Source organism: Salmo salar, chromosome 12 (assembly GCF_965601325.2).
Source record: "Salmo salar chromosome 12, fSalSal1, whole genome shotgun sequence".
In the NCBI taxonomy this organism is placed as follows: domain Eukaryota; kingdom Metazoa; phylum Chordata; class Actinopteri; order Salmoniformes; family Salmonidae; genus Salmo; species Salmo salar.
In genome coordinates this window covers 95,608,772-95,627,116 of record NC_138302.1, presented here as the reverse complement: position 1 = coordinate 95,627,116, position 18,345 = coordinate 95,608,772, and the positions used below count along the sequence as shown (strand labels likewise).

At 44.7% G+C, this 18,345-nt stretch overlaps 1 protein-coding gene across 2 annotated transcripts in view; it reads right to left on the bottom strand.

Moving 5' to 3' along the window:
- Positions 1-3,506: 3,506 nt before the first annotated feature.
- The window catches only part of LOC106566123 (protein phosphatase 1 regulatory inhibitor subunit 16B), a 173,632-nt gene continuing 158,793 nt past the window's right edge, over positions 3,507-18,345 (bottom strand). For both annotated transcript variants that reach the window (XM_045691909.2, XM_014133975.3), the window contains exons 8-11: positions 15,296-15,371; positions 8,654-8,783; positions 8,190-8,367; positions 3,507-5,439 (exon numbers count right to left, since the gene is read on the bottom strand). In XM_045691909.2, the coding sequence (XP_045547865.1) occupies positions 4,954-5,439; positions 8,190-8,367; positions 8,654-8,783; positions 15,296-15,371 (870 nt within the window). In that variant the 3' untranslated portion in view covers positions 3,507-4,953. The remainder of the gene's footprint in view (positions 5,440-8,189; positions 8,368-8,653; positions 8,784-15,295; positions 15,372-18,345) is intronic.

The window sequence follows — 18,345 nt, the reverse complement described above, 5'->3', positions numbered from 1 at the left end:
ATCTGATAACATTCAGTATCGAAAATATGCAAAAGTAGAGAAAATTATAAAGGGGGCAAATACTTTATCAGGGCAACAATGGCCACTAGTAAAACAACCTTCTGCCTTCTGACATAGTTCATATTTAAAGGATATCTGATAAAAGTTTTGGCTTTGTGACCATATGGTATGAATAACTGGAGTACAATGTCACAACAATACCAATAACATTGACAACTAATGCAATTCTTGGACATTGACTGTACATTTAAATGTTGTTGACACTATACACAGGCAGGGCAGGGCAGGGCAGGGGAGGGCAGGGCAGTGCAGGGCAGGGCAGGGGAGGGCAGGGCAGGGCAGGGCAGTGGGTACAGGAGATAACCGAGGAACAACACTAGTCTCGCACACCAGACTTCCTCCCCAAGGTTTGGCCCTGATACAGTCTCTGTTACGAGGGTTAAAACCTTTCCCTGCCCCCCCCCCCCCCCCCTCGTCCCCAGTCCATGTCCCTTCTTCTCTGGAAGACTATTTAGGACCATTAGGGACGCCGTCGGGAGAGGAGAGGTGAGGGTAGCGGTTTTGTGGTACTACTATTACTGCAGACTGGGGGGTAGCAGTTGTCTGCCACTACTGTAGGCCCTTACTCTATAATGTAGCCACAGGTTAAAGAACAACAATAACTGAACCAGCCTCCTCAACTACTTCTTCCTATACTAGCTACTTCTTTAGCCTGGTTCCAAATCTTTTTTTATTTTTGCTACCTTACCAACTTATTGTCACTCATTGACCTGACAATTCCATAAGGAGTTGACAAGAGCAGGAACAAACTGTCACCCAGGCTACTAGTTGTTTCCCATTGTGGAGGTGTTTAGCCTTGTTTAGAAGGTAGCTGCTTTAATTCCAGGGTTGTTTCCCATTGTGGAGGTGTTTAGCCTTGTTTAGAAGGTAGCTGCTTTAATTCCAGGGTTGTTTCCCATTGTGGAGGTGTTTAGCCTTGTTTAGAAGGTAGCTGCTTTAATTCCAGGGTTGTTTCCCATTGTGGAGGTGTTTAGCCTTGTTTAGAAGGTAGCTGCTTTAATTCCAGGGTTGTTTCCCATTGTGGAGGGGTTTAGCCTTGTTTAGAAGGTAGCTGCTTTAATTCCAGGGTTGTTTCCCATTGTGGAGGGGTTTAGCCTTGTTTAGAAGGTAGCTGCTTTAATTCCAGGGTTGTTTCCCATTGTGGAGGTGTTTAGCCTTGTTTAGAAGGTAGCTGCTTTAATTCCAGGGTTGTTTCCCATTGTGGAGGGGTTTAGCCTTGTTTAGAAGGTAGCTGCTTTAATTCCAGGGTTGTTTCCCATTGTGGAGGTGTTTAGCCTTGTTTAGAAGGTAGCTGCTTTAATTCCAGGGTTGTTTCCCATTGTGGAGGTGTTTAGCCTTGTTTAGAAGGTAGCTGCTTTAATTCCAGGGTTGTTTCCCATTGTGGAGGTGTTTAGCCTTGTTTAGAAGGTAGCTGCTTTAATTCCAGGGTTGTTTCCCATTGTGGAGGGGTTTAGCCTTGTTTAGAAGGTAGCTGCTTTAATTCCAGGGTTGTTTCCCATTGTGGAGGGGTTTAGCCTTGTTTAGAAGGTAGCTGCTTTAATTCCAGGGTTGTTTCCCATTGTGGAGGGGTTTAGCCTTGTTTAGAAGGTAGCTGCTTTAATTCCAGGGTTGTTTCCCATTGTGGAGGTGTTTAGCCTTGTTTAGAAGGTAGCTGCTTTAATTCCAGGGTTGTTTCCCATTGTGGAGGTGTTTAGCCTTGTTTAGAAGGTAGCTGCTTTAATTCCAGGGTTGTTTCCCATTGTGGAGGGGTTTAGCCTTGTTTAGAAGGTAGCTGCTTTAATTCCAGGGTTGTTTCCCATTGTGGAGGTGTTTAGCCTTGTTTAGAAGGTAGCTGCTTTAATTCCAGGGTTGTTTCCCATTGTGGAGGTGTTTAGCCTTGTTTAGAAGGTAGCTGCTTTAATTCCAGGGTTGTTTCCCATTGTGGAGGTGTTTAGCCTTGTTTAGAAGGTAGCTGCTTTAATTCCAGGGTTGTTTCCCATTGTGGAGGGGTTTAGCCTTGTTTAGAAGGTAGCTGCTTTAATTCCAGGGTTGTTTCCCATTGTGGAGGTGTTTAGCCTTGTTTAGAAGGTAGCTGCTTTAATTCCAGGGTTGTTTCCCATTGTGGAGGGGTTTAGCCTTGTTTAGAAGGTAGCTGCTTTAATTCCAGGGTTGTTTCCCATTGTGGAGGTGTTTAGCCTTGTTTAGAAGGTAGCTGCTTTAATTCCAGGGTTGTTTCCCATTGTGGAGGGGTTTAGCCTTGTTTAGAAGGTAGCTGCTTTAATTCCAGGGTTGTTTCCCATTGTGGAGGTGTTTAGCCTTGTTTAGAAGGTAGCTGCTTTAATTCCAGGGTTGTTTCCCATTGTGGAGGTGTTTAGCCTTGTTTAGAAGGTAGCTGCTTTAATTCCAGGGTTGTTTCCCATTGTGGAGGTGTTTAGCCTTGTTTAGAAGGTAGCTGCTTTAATTCCAGGGTTGTTTCCCATTGTGGAGGTGTTTAGCCTTGTTTAGAAGGTAGCTGCTTTAATTCCAGGGTTGTTTCCCATTGTGGAGGGGTTTAGCCTTGTTTAGAAGGTAGCTGCTTTAATTCCAGGGTTGTTTCCCATTGTGGAGGTGTTTAGCCTTGTTTAGAAGGTAGCTGCTTTAATTCCAGGGTTGTTTCCCATTGTGGAGGTGTTTAGCCTTGTTTAGAAGGTAGCTGCTTTAATTCCAGGGTTGTTTCCCATTGTGGAGGTGTTTAGCCTTGTTTAGAAGGTAGCTGCTTTAATTCCAGGGTTGTTTCCCATTGTGGAGGTGTTTAGCCTTGTTTAGAAGGTAGCTGCTTTAATTCCAGGGTTGTTTCCCATTGTGGAGGGGTTTAGCCTTGTTTAGAAGGTAGCTGCTTTAATTCCAGGGTTGTTTCCCATTGTGGAGGTGTTTAGCCTTGTTTAGAAGGTAGCTGCTTTAATTCCAGGGTTGTTTCCCATTGTGGAGGTGTTTAGCCTTGTTTAGAAGGTAGCTGCTTTAATTCCAGGGTTGTTTCCCATTGTGGAGGTGTTTAGCCTTGTTTAGAAGGTAGCTGCTTTAATTCCAGGGTTGTTTCCCATTGTGGAGGGGTTTAGCCTTGTTTAGAAGGTAGCTGCTTTAATTCCAGGGGGAAAAGTAGATGTAGTAGCTGTAATGTTTGTACACTACAATACCACACACCTTGTCTGAGTTAGTGGTGATAAGAGTTAACTATTGCTAGTGTAATTGTTATAGTGTACTAGGTTTAAGTCTCTCAGTTCTCAAGCACTGTCTGAGGCTGGGTGAATCAATATCATACTTAATACATGACAGTATTTTTTATTTCATATTAACGAACACTTGTGTTAGAGACGCTACAGTGTCTGTGACAATATCATACAATGGTTATTTAAACACACTCCTCAGTTCCCTAGACAACACTGTATCTACTGTGTGTGTTGTACTGACCATATCAAATACAAAGAAGATATCAAATCAAATTTTATTGGTCACATATACATGATTAGCAGATGTTATTGCGAGTGTAGTGAAATGCTTGTATTCCAGTTGTATGTTGGTGCACCCTTAAACAAGCTAGCCAGGTATGGTTGAGGATAAACAGATGCAGTGCCTGGCTAAACACAGATGACTGGATAATAACCTCATTTTGTTAACTCCACAGGGACATTTACATTGTAAAAAAGGTGAAGTGCTTCTAGCCTGATCCCAGATCTGCCAACTCCATGACAGTGGCACAGATGACGTTGGTACAGACAGTACAACCAGACCTGGGATCACAGGAGAGTAAGACATACTGTAAATGTACCAGCTCATTCTAATGCATTCACTCTCCGTAGATAGAATTAATACACTGTATAACCATAGCCTTTATACATTATATTCATCTTCATAAATAAACAAACAAAAACAAACAATATTATTTTTCTTAAATGACCAACAAATAAGACATGGGGCATATGAAACCCCCTTTCTACCACCTTGATCACTGTCCGTTTGGATATGGACGGTCAGCAAGAGAAGACAGAGTTCAATGGTGCATTGTTTCAAATGTCTTTAGTGCAGTAATCCTATCATCCTTCACAGGAACAGATAGATGGTTGACAGTCAGTAATACTGTTCTGTTACCGTATTAACCATTCCTTCCCTTTGCTAAAATAGTCAGCATTTCAACAAGAATACGTCTTAGGAAAGACGACCCTTCCCTCTTGCTACTCAGTGGATCAACACAGGTACAGTAATAATACTGAGAGTGTATTCTGATATGGTGGAGTGGATCTTTGCAATGTTTTTCCCCCCTCATACACTTTCAGAAACAGTGGATACAAGGAGGAATGTGGTTCGAAAACAGTGATTCAGTCAAAAGTTGTAAGACACCAGATATGGTTAACATGGGAGAGCACACTGCCTGGACATCTATTCCTTTATAGGGCACTAGACCTGCCTTCTCGTAGGGGCTAGGGGCCATCTTGTTCCACCTCCTGGCCCTCTTCATCAACCACAAGCTATCACAGTGGCTCCTCCCCAATTAATCTGGCCTGGATTCCTCACGTCCTATCAGGACGGTCATTTTCCAGAGTAAGGGTATGCTCCATACTGGCCTGGCCTGGAGTGTTAAACAGTGGGGAGGGACAGGAACCAATCACCTGGCTGGACCAGCTCCACTCCCATTGCCATCTAGGACCTTTGAGGACCTTTGCTCTGCCTTTTGGTCTCCCTCTGTGAAATCTCTTCCTGCTTCCTGCTCCACAGTCACAAGACCATCCTGCTCTGACACGCTCTATCCGGGAAGAAGTTTCCCTTAGGCACAGATCTAGGATCAGCTTTCCCTCCCCGAACCCTAACCTTAATCCATTGGAGGAAAACACAGTAAGCCTGACCTTAGATCAGTGTCATGGGGTGACCTCCACCTCCTCCCTAGGAGACACAGCAGCAGCTGCCTTCCTTTGGTTCCTCATCATCTATTGGCTGTTTGAGTTTGAGAATGGGCGGGTCACCACTTGCCGGGGTGTAATATACTGTACTGCCATTGGACGAGACGAGGGGCATACGGGAGTCCACAGGGCTCTGGGGTTCGGTGGATTCTGTGGAGCCGTTTCCTAGGTGACCGTTGAGGAGCGGGTGATTGAGGAGCTTGGCGGCCGACCTCTGCTTTTTCAGTTCCGACAGGGTCTGAGAACGCTCTCTGGGCAAGGAGGAGGAGGAGTCCTCTGGGAGCTGATCGGCTGACGCGCTCTTCGTGTCAGGGGATGGAGGCTCGTCATTGGTTGGCGGCAGCTGACTGGGAGTGGGCGTGGACGTCGTCGTGGAGATGATGCCATTTTGTTTGATGATGCCGCTAGGAGCATCTTTCAAGGTCTTCTGTAGTTTGGGTCTCTCCACTACTGGCTTCACTGGCATCACCTGGGAGACAGAGGACATTCAGATTACTGTTACTAACGGTTACTAACTGGGAGACAGAGGACGTTCAGATTACTGTTACTAACGGTTACTAACTGGGAGACAGAGGACATTCAGATTACTGTTACTAACGGTTACTAACTGGGAGACAGAGGACGTTCAGATTACTGTTACTAACGGTTACTAACTGGGAGACAGAGGACGTTCAGATTACTGTTACTAACGGTTACTAACTGGGAGACAGAGGACGTTCAGATTACTGTTACTAACGGTTACTAACTGGGAGACAGAGGACGTTCAGATTACTGTTACTAACGGTTACTAACTGGGAGACAGAGGACGTTCAGATTACTGTTACTAACGGTTACTAACTGGGAGACAGAGGACGTTCAGATTACTGTTACTAACGGTTACTAACTGGGAGACAGAGGACGTTCAGATTACTGTTACTAACGGTTACTAACTGCTGTTACCCACGGTGACTAACTGCTGTTACCCACGGTGACTAACTGCTGTTACCCACGGTGACTAACTGCTGTTACCCACGGTGACTAACTGCTGTTACCCACGGTGACTTACTGCTGTTACCCACGGTGACTAAATGCTGTTACCCACGGTGACTAACTGCTGTTACCAATTACTATTACAGACCTTTACTACGATTTCCTTCACAAACTAAACAGAAGACAAGTTGACTAACTAGACTAGAGGCTGGCGGTTACTTTGATTCATCCCATTAGATATTTCTTTATTGTATGATTTTCACAGATAATTGCTGTGCGTAGAAGAAAATGCACTGCGATATGGAGAGAGACATGACATAGGCCAGACATAAACATACACGTTCATGAAAAAAGTGAACAAGAATGACAGATTTACGGACTCTGAACCCCTCCTTTCCACATCACATAGCTGTCCATCCTATAGTCCATATTACCTTTCCCCTTCAATGTGCAAGGTCCCTGAGTTTTCCAACTAATGTTATTACACAACTCTATCATTTCAATGTCCATGTTTCCAGGATTATTGTACACAGTTAGTTATATTTCACTTATCACTATTGCTCATTCCCGATTGAGTGAATCGACCCCATGTTCCTAATGTTCTCCTTGTTGGTTCATAAAGGTCAGTGCATGTGGCACATACACCAGATGAGCAAATATATGTGGACACCTGCTCGTCGAACATCTCATTCCAAAATCATTGACATTAATACGGAGTTGGTCCCCCCCTTTGCTGCTAAAACAGCATCTACTCTTCTGGGAAGGCTTTCCACTAGACGTTTGAAAATTGCTGCAGGGACTTGCTTCCATTCAGCCGCAAGAGCATTAGTGAGGTCGGGCACTGATGTTGGACGATTAGGCCTGACTCGCAGTCGATGTTCCAATTCATCCCAGAGGTGTTCAATGGGGTTGAGGTCAGGGCTCTGTGCAGGCCAGTCAAGTTCTTCCACACCAATCTCGACAAACCCTTTATGTATGGACCTCGCTTTGTGCACCCGGGCATTGTCATGCTGAAACAGGAAAGGCCTTCCCTAAACTGTTGCCACAAAGTTGGAAGCACAGAATTGTCTAGAATGTCATTATATGCTGTAGTGTTAAGATTTCCCATCACTGGAACTAAGGGGCCTGAACCATGAAAAAGAGCTCCAGACCATTATTCCTCCTCCACCAAACTTTACAGTTGGCACTATGCATTGGGTCAGGTAGCGTTTTCCTGGCATCCGCCAAACCCAGATTAGTTCGTCGGACTGCCAGATGGTGAAGCGTGATTCATAACTCTAGAGAACGCGTTTCCACTGCTACAGAGGCGGAAAGCGTTACACCACTCCAGCCGACGCTTTGCATTGAGCATGGTGATCTTAGGCTTGTGTGCGTCTGCTCGGCCATGGAAACCCATTTCATGAAGCTCCCAATGAACAGTTCTTACGCTGATGAAGCTTCCAGCGGCAATTTGGAACACGGTAGTGAGTGTTGCAACCGAGAACAGATGATTTTAACGCGATGCGCGGTTCAGCACTCAGCGGTCCCGTTCTGTGAGTTTGTGTGGCCTACCACTTCACAGCTGAGTCGTTGTTGGTTCTAGATGTTTCCACTTCACAATAACAACACTTGACCAGGGCAGCTCTAGCAGGGCAGAAATTTGACGAACTGACTTGTTGAAAAGGTGGCGCCCTATGACGGCACCAGGTTGAAAGTCACTGAGCTCTTCAGTAAGGCCATTCTACTGCCAATGTTTGTCTATGTAGATTACATTTCTGTGTGCTCATTTGTATACACCTGTCAGCAACAGGTGTGGCTGATATAGCCAAATCTAATTTTGTATACATACTGTATTAGTTTCTTTACCTGACTAGTTTGCACAAGGGGACTGTGTAGCGCTTCATGGACAGCAGGAGCAGAAACACCGGTCAGGTGAGGTAATTGAGGTAATATGTGCACGTAGGTAGAGGTAAAGTTACTATGCATAGATAATAAACAAAGAGTAGCAGCAGTGTAGAAACTGGTGGTCAATGCAAATAGTCCGCGTAACCATTTGGTTAGCTGTTCAGGAGTCTTATGTATTGGGGGTAACACAGAAGTTAATATAGTGATACATGGGCCACTTTCTTTTCTTTGAGAGCCTTTGTAATTGTTGTTGGAGTAGACCTTGGGTATTGTGGGTATTACTCTCTACACAGACGTTCATAGAGTAATAGGCTACATGGGTTTTCACACACATGTGAGATAGGAGAAACATTCATCCATACTAACCGTAGTAACAGTTTCATTGATGGGATGGCTGTTCTCCTGGTCCGTCTCCTTCTCCTGCTCCTCCCTCCCTCCTTCCCTCCCTCCTTCCCTCCCTCCTCTCCATACGATGGCCTCAGTCTCGTATTCCTTCACACGAAGGTTGTGTCTGTCAGACAGGCTTGCCCTCCGCACCACTTTCCTAAAACAAACGCAGGGAGGAAAGGGGTTCAGAGTTCCTGTAAATCAGGGTTTATTTATCACAGTCCTGGAGATTTACATTTGACTTCTATACCAGCACTAATACACCTGATTTATAAGCAAACTCAGCTATTAGTTGAATCATGTGTTAGTACTGGGCTGTAACAAAAGCCTTCCTTGTCCCTCTCCATGACCACATGGAACAACACTACTGTAGTAGAAGACAGTGGAGAAAATGTCATCGTCAGATGCAGTTTCCTCTCTGTCCAGTAGAGGTCAGTACATACCCACGGCTGCCTGCGCTGGAGGTCCTCCTACACAGGGAGGTCTTGTGTTTAAGCTGAGACTTCATGATGATGTCATGTTTGTGTTTCAGGTCCAGCAGGATGGCTCGGAACTCCTCGTCCTCACACAGGTCTAAAGGTCAGAGGTTAGAGGTTACACAAGGAAAACACACACACACACACACACACACACACACACACACACACACACACACACACACACACACACACACACACACACACACACACACACACACACACACACACACACACACACCCCGAGAAGATGGCTCGGAACTTCTCGTCCTCACACAGGTCTAAAGGTCAGAGGTCACACAGGGAACACAGAGACCAAAACACATCTTCCCATCAACCACTGCTCTGTGGCCTGGTAGGGGTTTATGTTTTTTTTTTACAACAACAAAAAAACCGAACAATTAAGCAAAATAAAGAGCAGAACAAAAGGCAACTAAACCCTTCCCACCCCTCCACTTAGAAAAACAAGAAAAAAAGAAACCAATACAAAAACACAAAGAAATACAGAAAATAGAGAGACAATATCTACATCTATTTCCATCGATCTACAAGCCCACATCCATCAATCCCAATGGAAGTGTTTCCATGTAGTCCAGGAAGGGTTGCCATATTTTTACAAAATGGTTGAAATTATTTCTTAAAGCATAGGTAATCTTTTTCCATAGGAATACACTTATTCGTTTCAGAGAGCCATCTTGTAGTTGAGAGAGGGGAATCTGATTTCAATGTCTATGCAACACATTTTCTTGCAGTGGCAATGGCAATATCGGTCAACTTGATATTGAAATTATTCCTTAAATTCACATTTGTAAAGTTACCCAGAAGGCATATTTCAGGGGGAAAGGGACCTCCATAATAAAGGCCAGGGTATCACAAACTTCATGCCAGAAGGCTTGTCATTTAGTACACTGTTAAGTAGAATGGAAAAAGTTTGACGGTTGCTGATACACTATCATGGCATAGGTTTGACCATAGCCTCTTCATCATTTGTAATATAGTTACATCAGCTTCCCATCTCTCTCTTGACCTACAGTATATACAGTGGAAGTTGGAAGTTTACATACACCTTAGCCAGATACATTTAAACTCAGTTTTTCACAATTCATGACATTTGATCCTAGTAATTCCCTGTCTTAGGTCAGTTAGGATCAACACTTTATTTTAAGAATGTGAAATGTCAGAATAATAGCAGAGAGAATTATTTATTTCAGCTTTTATTTCTTTCATCACATTCCCGTGGGTCAGAAGTTTACATACACTCAATTAGTATTTGGTAGCATTGCCCTTTAAATTGTTTAACTTGGGTCAAACGTTTTGGGTAGCCTTCCACAAGCTTCCCACAATAAGTTGGGTGAATTTTGTCCCATTCCTCCTGACAGAGCTGGTGTAACTGAGTCGGTTTTGTAGGCCTCCTTGCTCGCACACGCTTTTTCAGTTCTGCCCACATATTTTCTATAGAATTGAGGTCAGGGCTTTGTGATGGCCACTCCAATACCTTGACTTTGCTGTCAAGGTATTCCAAGGGGGATTAAGACTTTTGCACAGCACTGTAGTTGTTCAGTACTACTCCAAGAGTGCTTCTGAGAAAGTTTCTTAATAACTAAATAAATGCATATTGGATAACTGGTATTTCGCTTTCAGTTGCTCAAATTACACAACGATTCCATCTATATAACAATATACTAAATGCGTAATTCTGTTCTCATGCCAATGTTGAAAAATGTTGTTATCCAAGATCATTGGCAGGAGTCTGTTTTGCTACTGGGGTGTTTCAGGTGTCAAGTCTTGTTTCAGACCAAATAACTTACAAATTTCATGCTAAGATCTTACTAAATTAATGGTACAGGGATTGCTTGTTTTTGTTGATATAGTCTTGGGGTTCCACTTGTAGATAATATTACTCCCAACCTCTTCATTAAGAGCAAACCATTTCCATCTGAGTCCAAGAGGAGGCTGGTTCAGCTTCAAATAACAATGAAATAAATCTCATTTGTGCTGCCAAGTAATACATCTTGAAATTTGGCAGACGGAGACCTCCAAGACGATAATATTAATTTGTCCAGGTTCACCCTTGGAGTTTTACAGTTCCATTCAAATGGTCTTGTTAATGGACTTAAAGAAACTCTCGGGTAGGGATTATGGGTAAAGATTGAAATAGGTACATCTTAGGCAGGACGTTCATCTTAATACAGCTAATTTTCACAAATAATGTAAGAGGCAGATCTATCCATCTATTCAAGTCATCCACCACCTTCTGAACCAAGACAGTTAACCTTGAACACATTTCTTAAGTCATTATCAACTGTGATTCCTAGACATTTAAACCCCTGTGGCGACCATCTGAAGGGACCTGTTGGTTCACAGATGCTATAGTCAAAGCGAGTCGGTGGAAGTATTTCACTTTTGTCCATGTTGACTTTGTAACCTGATATAGAGCTGTATGTACCCAATAGTGTCTGGAGTTCTGAGAGGGATCCAGTCGGGTCAGAGAGGAACTGTGAACAATGAGATCTTATATGTTATCTGGCCGACCTGAAAGCCCTTTATGCCAGGATCCGTTCTAACGGCCTCCGCCAGGGGTTATATGGCTAGCGCAAAAAGGAGTGGGGAAAGTGAACAGCCCTGTCTACTCCCTCTAACGAGTGGGAATGTGGCTGACATCATGCCATTAGTGGTGATCTTGGCTTGCGGTTTATGGTATAATGTCTTAACCCAGTTGACAAACAAAGGACAAGTTAAACTTAGCAAGGATCTTGAATAGGTATGGCCACCAGCTATCAAAAGCTTTTTGTTTAGAGACACTGCAGTACTAGGATCACCCATCACACTGGCCATGTGAATTACATTGAATAACTTGTGCAAATGATTGGTGGAGGATATTTTCTGTGTAATGCCTGTTTGATCGGTGTCGATCAGGTTTGGAAAATAGTCCTAATCTATTAATCTCCCTAGAAATTGATTTATAGTCAGCATGGTGGAGAGAGATTTGCCTGTAAGAAAAGCATTGTAGAGGATCTTTATTTTTCTTATGAATAACTGTTATAATAGCTGTGGGAAACTTTGCTTCTCAGCAGCTAAATTCAGAATATCCATCAAGAGAGGAGTAAACTAATCCTTCAACTCCTTCTAGAACTCTGGAGAAATCCATCGTCTCCTGGGGATTTGCCGGATTGTAGAGAGGAAATTGCCTATCATTGTTAGTTCCGCTCCATCAGAACTGTATACCTTTGAATAGTATTGAACTGTATACCTTTGAATAGTATTGTTTAAATTACTCAATAATCTCTTCAGGGTTGAGACACTTGACCATTTTGAGTTTCGATAGTGTTGATGGTTCTCGAATTCTCCTCAGCTTTTATCTGCCATGCCAAGACTTTGAAATATAATTCCCTAAGTACTTACAAAACTGAAAAGGCTACTCTTAGAACTAGGCAAAGATATTATGAATTGGAGGAGAAAAGGCACAGTTTTTTATTCACCAATGAGCAGTATGTTTCTTTAGAGACAGATTTTTGGTGTTCCTTTAGTAGTAATAGGATTTCGTTCTCTAATTCATTCAATTCAGCATTGTATTTTATTTTAAGACATTTGGTATAGAACATTATTTGACCCCTATGAAAGGCTTTTAATGTATCCCAGAGTACAAAACTATTGGGAGAGGAGAGACTGTGTGTTTCACAGAAAAAAAAACATAATTTGATCTCTGATAAACTAACAAAGTTCTGCCTATTTCAAAAGAGTTGGGTTTAGGCACCATCTAGGGTTTGGGTTATGTAGGGTTAGGGTTATGTAGTTAGGTGGGTTTATTGTTATGTAAGTAGAGTTAGGGTTATGTAGGTAGGTAGGAAGGGTTATGTAGGTAGGTAGGGTTTAGGGTTATGTAGGTAGGTAGGTAGGTAGGTAGGTAGGTAGGTAGGTAGGTAGGTAGGTAGGTAGGTAGGTAGGTAGGTAGGTAGGTAGGTAGGGTTTAGGGTTATGTAGGTAGGGTTAGGGTTATGTAGGTAGGGTTATGTAGGGTTAGGGTTATGTAGGAAGGGATAGGGTTATGTAGCCAGGTAGAGTTATGTATGTAGGTAGGGTTATGCAGGTTGGGTTAGGGTTATGTAGGTAGGGTTATGTAGGTATGTTTAGGGTTATGTAGTTAGGGTTTGGGTTATGTAGGGTTAGGGTTATGTAGGTAGGTGGGTTTAATTTTATGTAGGTAGGGTTAGGGTTATGTAGGTAGGTAGAGTTTAGGGTTATGTAGGTAGGGTTATGTAGGTAGGTTTAGGGTTATGTAGTTAGGGTTTGGGTTATGTAGGTAGGTGGGTTTATTGTTATGTAGGTAGGTAGGGTTATGTAGGTAGGGTTAGGGTTATGTAGGTATGTAGGGTTAGGGTTATGTAGGTAGGTAGGTTTATGTAGGTAGGTAGGAAGGGGTTAGGGTTATGTAGGAAGGTAGGAATGGGTTCGGGGTATGTAGGTAGGTAGGAGGGTTAGGGTTATGTAGATAGGTGGGTAAGGGTTAACGTTATGTAGGTATGTAGGGTTTAGGATTACATACAGTTGAAGTCGGAAGTTTACATACACCATAGCCAAATAGATTTAAACTCCATTTTTCACAATTCCTGACATTTGATCCCAGTAAAAAGTCCCTGTCTTAGGTCAGTTAGGATCACCACTTTATTTTAAGTGTCAGAATAATGTCAGAATAATAGTAGAGAGAATGATTTATTTCAGCTTTTATTTCTTTCATCACATTCCCATGGGTCAGAAGTTTACATACACTCAATTAGTATTTGGTAGCATTGCCCTTTAAATTGTTTAACTTGGGTCAAACGTTTCGGGTAGCCTTCCACAAGCTTCTCACAATAAGTTGGGTGAATTTTGGCCAATTCCTCCTGACAGAGCTGGTGTAACTGAGTCAGGTTTGTAGGCCTCCTTGCTCGCACACGCTTTTTCAGTTCTGCCCACAAATTTTCTATAGAATTGAGGTCAGGGCTTTGTGATGGCCACTCCAATACCTTGACTTTGTTGTCCTTAAGCCATTTTGCCACAACTTTGGAAGTATGCTTGGGGTCATTGTCCATTTGGAAGACCAATTTGCGACCAAGCTTTAACTTCCTGACTGACTGACATAATTTTCCTGCCTCATGATGCCATCTATTTTGTGAAGTGCACCAGTCCCTCCTGCAGCAAAGCACCCCCACAACATGATGCTGCCACCCCCGTGCTTCACGGTTGGGATGGTGTTCTTCGGCTTGCAAGCCTCCCCCTTTTTCCTCCAAACATAACGATGGTCATTATGGCCAAACAGTTCTATTTTTGTTTCATCAGACCAGAGGACATTTCTCCAAAAAGTACGATCTTTGTCCCCATGTGCAGCTGCAAACTGTAGCCTGGCTTTTTTTATGGCGGTTTTGGAGCAGTGGCTTCTTCCTTGCTGAGCGGCCTTTCAGGTTATGTTGATATAGGACTCGTTTTACTGTGGATATAGATACTTTTGTACCTGTTTCCACCAGCATCTTCACAGGGTCCTTTGCTATTGTTCTGGGATTGATTTGCACTTTTCACACCAAAGTACATTAATCTCTAGGAGACAGAACGCGTCTCCTTCCTGAGCGGTATGACGGCTGCTTGGTCCTATGGTGTTTATACTTGCGTACTATTGTTTGTACAGATGAACGTGGTACCTTCAGGCGTTTGGAAATTGCTCCCAAGGATGAACCAGACTTGTGGAGGTCTACAATTTCTTTTCTGAGGTCTTGGCTCATTTCTTTTGATTTTCCCATGATGTCAAGCAAAGAGGCACTGAGTTTGAAGGTAGGCCTTGAAATACATCCACAGGTACACCTCCAATTGACTCAAAGGATGTCAATTGTGATACAGTGAATTATAAGTGAGATAATCTGTCTGTAAACAATTGTTGGAAAAATTACTTGTGTCATGCACAAAGTAGATGTCCTAACCGACTTGCCAAAACTATAGTTTGTTAACAAGACATTTGTGGAGTGGTTGAAGAACGAGTTTTAATGACTCCAATCTAAGTGTATGTTAACTTCCGACTTCACCTGTAGGTAGGTAGGGTTTAGGGTTAGGTAGGTAGGTAGGTAGGGTTTAGGGTTAGGTAGGTAGGTAGGGTTTAGGGTTAGGTAGGTAGGTAGGTAGGGTTTAGGGTTAGGGTTAGGGTTAGGTAGGTAGGTAGGTAGGTAGGTAGGTAGGTAGGTAGGTAGGTAGGTAGGTAGGTAGGTAGGTAGGTAGGTAGGTAGGTAGGTAGGTAGGTAGGTAGGGTTTAGGGTTAGGTAGGTAGGTAGGGTTTAGGGTTAGGTAGATAGGTAGGTAGGTAGGGTTTAGGGTTAGGTAGGTAGGTAGGGTTAGGTAGGTAGGTAGGGTTTAGGGTTAGGTAGGTAGGTAGGGTTAGGCAGGTAGGGTTAGGTAGGTAGGTTTAGGGTTATGTAGGTAGGTTTAGGGTTAGGTAGACATAACCCTAAACCTACCTACATAACCCTAAACCTACCTACCTAACCCTACCTATCTAGGTAGATAGGTAGGGTTAGCTGGGTTAGGTATGTAGGTTTAGGGTTATGTAGGTAGAAAGGTAGGTAGGTTTTAGCGTTGGGGCAGACTTACCAATGGGAGTCTCCTCTAGGAAGGTCTTGGCATTGAGACTGGCACCGTGAGAAACCAGCAGCTCTGCTACATGCATCTGGAACCATAGAGACTATCAGTATTTACACGGCTATCCACGATCATCTGCTGGAACTGAGGACTTGGTGGACTGCATTTTCTTTAGGTTAGGTTTTACTTAGCAAGTTCTCTCCCGTGTGCTGGTAAGGGCACATCAAGTCAAACCGAACCTAAAAAAGATACAGTCCACCAAGTCCTCAGTCCTTCGAGCTGGATAAAGATGTTAACTCCCCGATCGAGATGGATCGAGTTACCTGTGAAGCCTGGACCTGGTCCGATCATACACGACACCAAGCCTCACCTTCTCCTAGTTATAGTAGCACTGCACAGTATGGACAGCTGGGACATGGGCAAGAAGACGACTTTCAACCTGCTAGCTGACTCCCTAGTAGTCAGGTTCTCCTTTCTCCTAGTGTCCTGCTAGCTGACTCCCTAGTAGTCAGGTTCTCCTTTCTCCTAGTGTCCTGCTAGCTGACTCCCTGGTAGTCAGGTTCTCCTTTCTCCTAGTGTCCTGCTAGCTGACTCCCTAGTAGTCAGGTTCTCCTTTCTCCTAGTGTCCTGCTCGCTGACTCCCTGGTAGTCAGGTTCTCCTTTCTCCTAGTGTCCTGCTAGCTGACTCCCTGGTAGTCAGGTTCTCCTTTCTCCTAGTGTCCTGCTAGCTGACTCCCTAGTAGTCAGGTTCTCCTTTCTCCTAGTGTCCTGCTCGCTGACTCCCTGGTAGTCAGGTTCTCCTTTCTCCTTGTGTCCTGCTAGCTGACTCCCTGGTAGTCAGGTTCTCCTTTCTCCTAGTGTCCTGCTAGCTGACTCCCTGGTAGTCAGGTTCTCCTTTCTCCTAGTGTCCTGCTAGCTGACTCCCTAGTAGTCAGGTTCTCCTTTCTCCTAGTGTCCTGCTCGCTGACTCCCTGGTAGTCAGGTTCTCCTTTCTCCTTGTGTCCTGCTAGCTGACTCCCTGGTAGTCAGGTTCTCCTTTCTCCTAGTGTCCTGCTAGCTGACTCCCTGGTAGTCAGGTTCTCCTTTCTCCTAGTGTCCTGCTCGCTGACTCCCTGGTAGTCAGGTTCTCCTTTCTCCTAGTGTCCTGCTCGCTGACTCCCTGGTAGTCAGGTTCTCCTTTCTCCTAGTGTCCTGCTAGCTGACTCCCTGGTAGTCAGGTTCTCCTTTCTCCTAGTGTCCTGCTAGCTGACTCCCTGGTAGTCAGGTTCTCCTTTCTCCTAGTGTCCTGCTAGCTGACTCCCTGGTAGTCAGGTTCTCCTTTCTCCTAGTGTCCTGCTAGCTGACTCCCTGGTAGTCAGGTTCTCCTTTCTCCTAGTGTCCTGCTAGCTGACTCCCTGGTAGTCAGGTTCTCCTTTCTCCTAGTGTCCTGCTCGCTGACTCCCTGGTAGTCAGGTTCTCCTTTCTCCTAGTGTCCTGCTAGCTGACTCCCTGGTAGTCAGGTTCTCCTTTCTCCTAGTGTCCTGCTAGCTGACTCCCTGGTAGTCAGGTTCTCCTTTCTCCTAGTGTCCTGCTAGCTGACTCCCTGGTAGTCAGGTTCTCCTTTCTCCTAGTGTCCTGCTAGCTGACTCCCTAGTAGTCAGGTTCTCCTTTCTCCTAGTGTCCTGCTAGCTGACTCCCTGGTAGTCAGGTTCTCCTTTCTCCTAGTGTCCTGCTAGCTGACTCCCTGGTAGTCAGGTTCTCCTTTCTCCTAGTGTCCTGCTAGCTGACTCCCTGGTAGTCAGGTTCTCCTTTCTCCTAGTGTCCTGCTAGCTGACTCCCTGGTAGTCAGGTTCTCCTTTCTCCTAGTGTCCTGCTAGCTGACTCCCTAGTAGTCAGGTTCTCCTTTCTCCTAGTGTCCTGCTAGCTGACTCCCTGGTAGTCAGGTTCTCCTTTCTCCTAGTGTCCTGCTAGCTGACTCCCTGGTAGTCAGGTTCTCCTTTCTCCTAGTGTCCTGCTAGCTGACTCCCTGGTAGTCAGGTTCTCCTTTCTCCTAGTGTCCTGCTAGCTGACTCCCCGGTAGTCAGGTTCTCCTTTCTCCTAGTGTCCTGCTAGCTGACTCCCTGGTAGTCAGGTACTCCTTTCTCCTAGTGTCCTGCTAGCTGACTCCCTGGTAGTCAGGTTCTCCTTTCTCCTAGTGTCCTGCTAGCTGACTCCCTGGTAGTCAGGTTCTCCTTTCTCCTAGTGTCCTGCTCGCTGACTCCCTGGTAGTCAGGTTCTCCTTTCTCCTAGTGTCCTGCTAGCTGACTCCCTGGTAGTCAGGTTCTCCTTTCTCCTAGTGTCCTGCTAGCTGACTCCCTAGTAGTCAGGTTCTCCTTTCTCCTAGTGTCCTGCTAGCTGACTCCCTAGTAGTCAGGTTCTCCTTTCTCCTAGTGTCCTGCTAGCTGACTCCCTGGTAGTCAGGTTCTCCTTTCTCCTAGTGTCCTGCTCGCTGACTCCCTGGTAGTCAGGTTCTCCTTTCTCCTAGTGTCCTGCTCGCTGACTCCCTGGTAGTCAGGTTCTCCTTTCTCCTAGTGTCCTGCTAGCTGACTCCCTGGTAGTCAGGTTCTCCTTTCTCCTAGTGTCCTGCTAGCTGACTCCCTGGTAGTCAGCTTCTCCTTTCTCCTAGTGTCCTGCTCGCTGACTCCCTGGTAGTCAGCTTCTCCTTTCTCCTAGTGTCCTGCTAGCTGACTCCCTAGTAGTCAGGTTCTCCTTTCTCCTAGTGTCCTGCTAGCTGACTCCCTGGTAGTCAGGTTCTCCTTTCTCCTAGTGTCCTGCTCGCTGACTCCCTGGTAGTCAGGTTCTCCTTTCTCCTAGTGTCCTGCTAGCTGACTCCCTGGTAGGCAGGTTCTCCTTTCTCCTAGTGTCCTGCTAGCTGACTCCCTGGTTGTTTGGACTGTTACATGACAGCAGCGTTCCATCAGTGACATTCACCCCTCTCCCAGGAGGACATTTGTCACCACTGTTACGTGCATAATGGTTCCAGCACAGTGAATTAGAGATGGTATTATGTATATCTGTCATTCACTATTGTACAGTATCTTCAG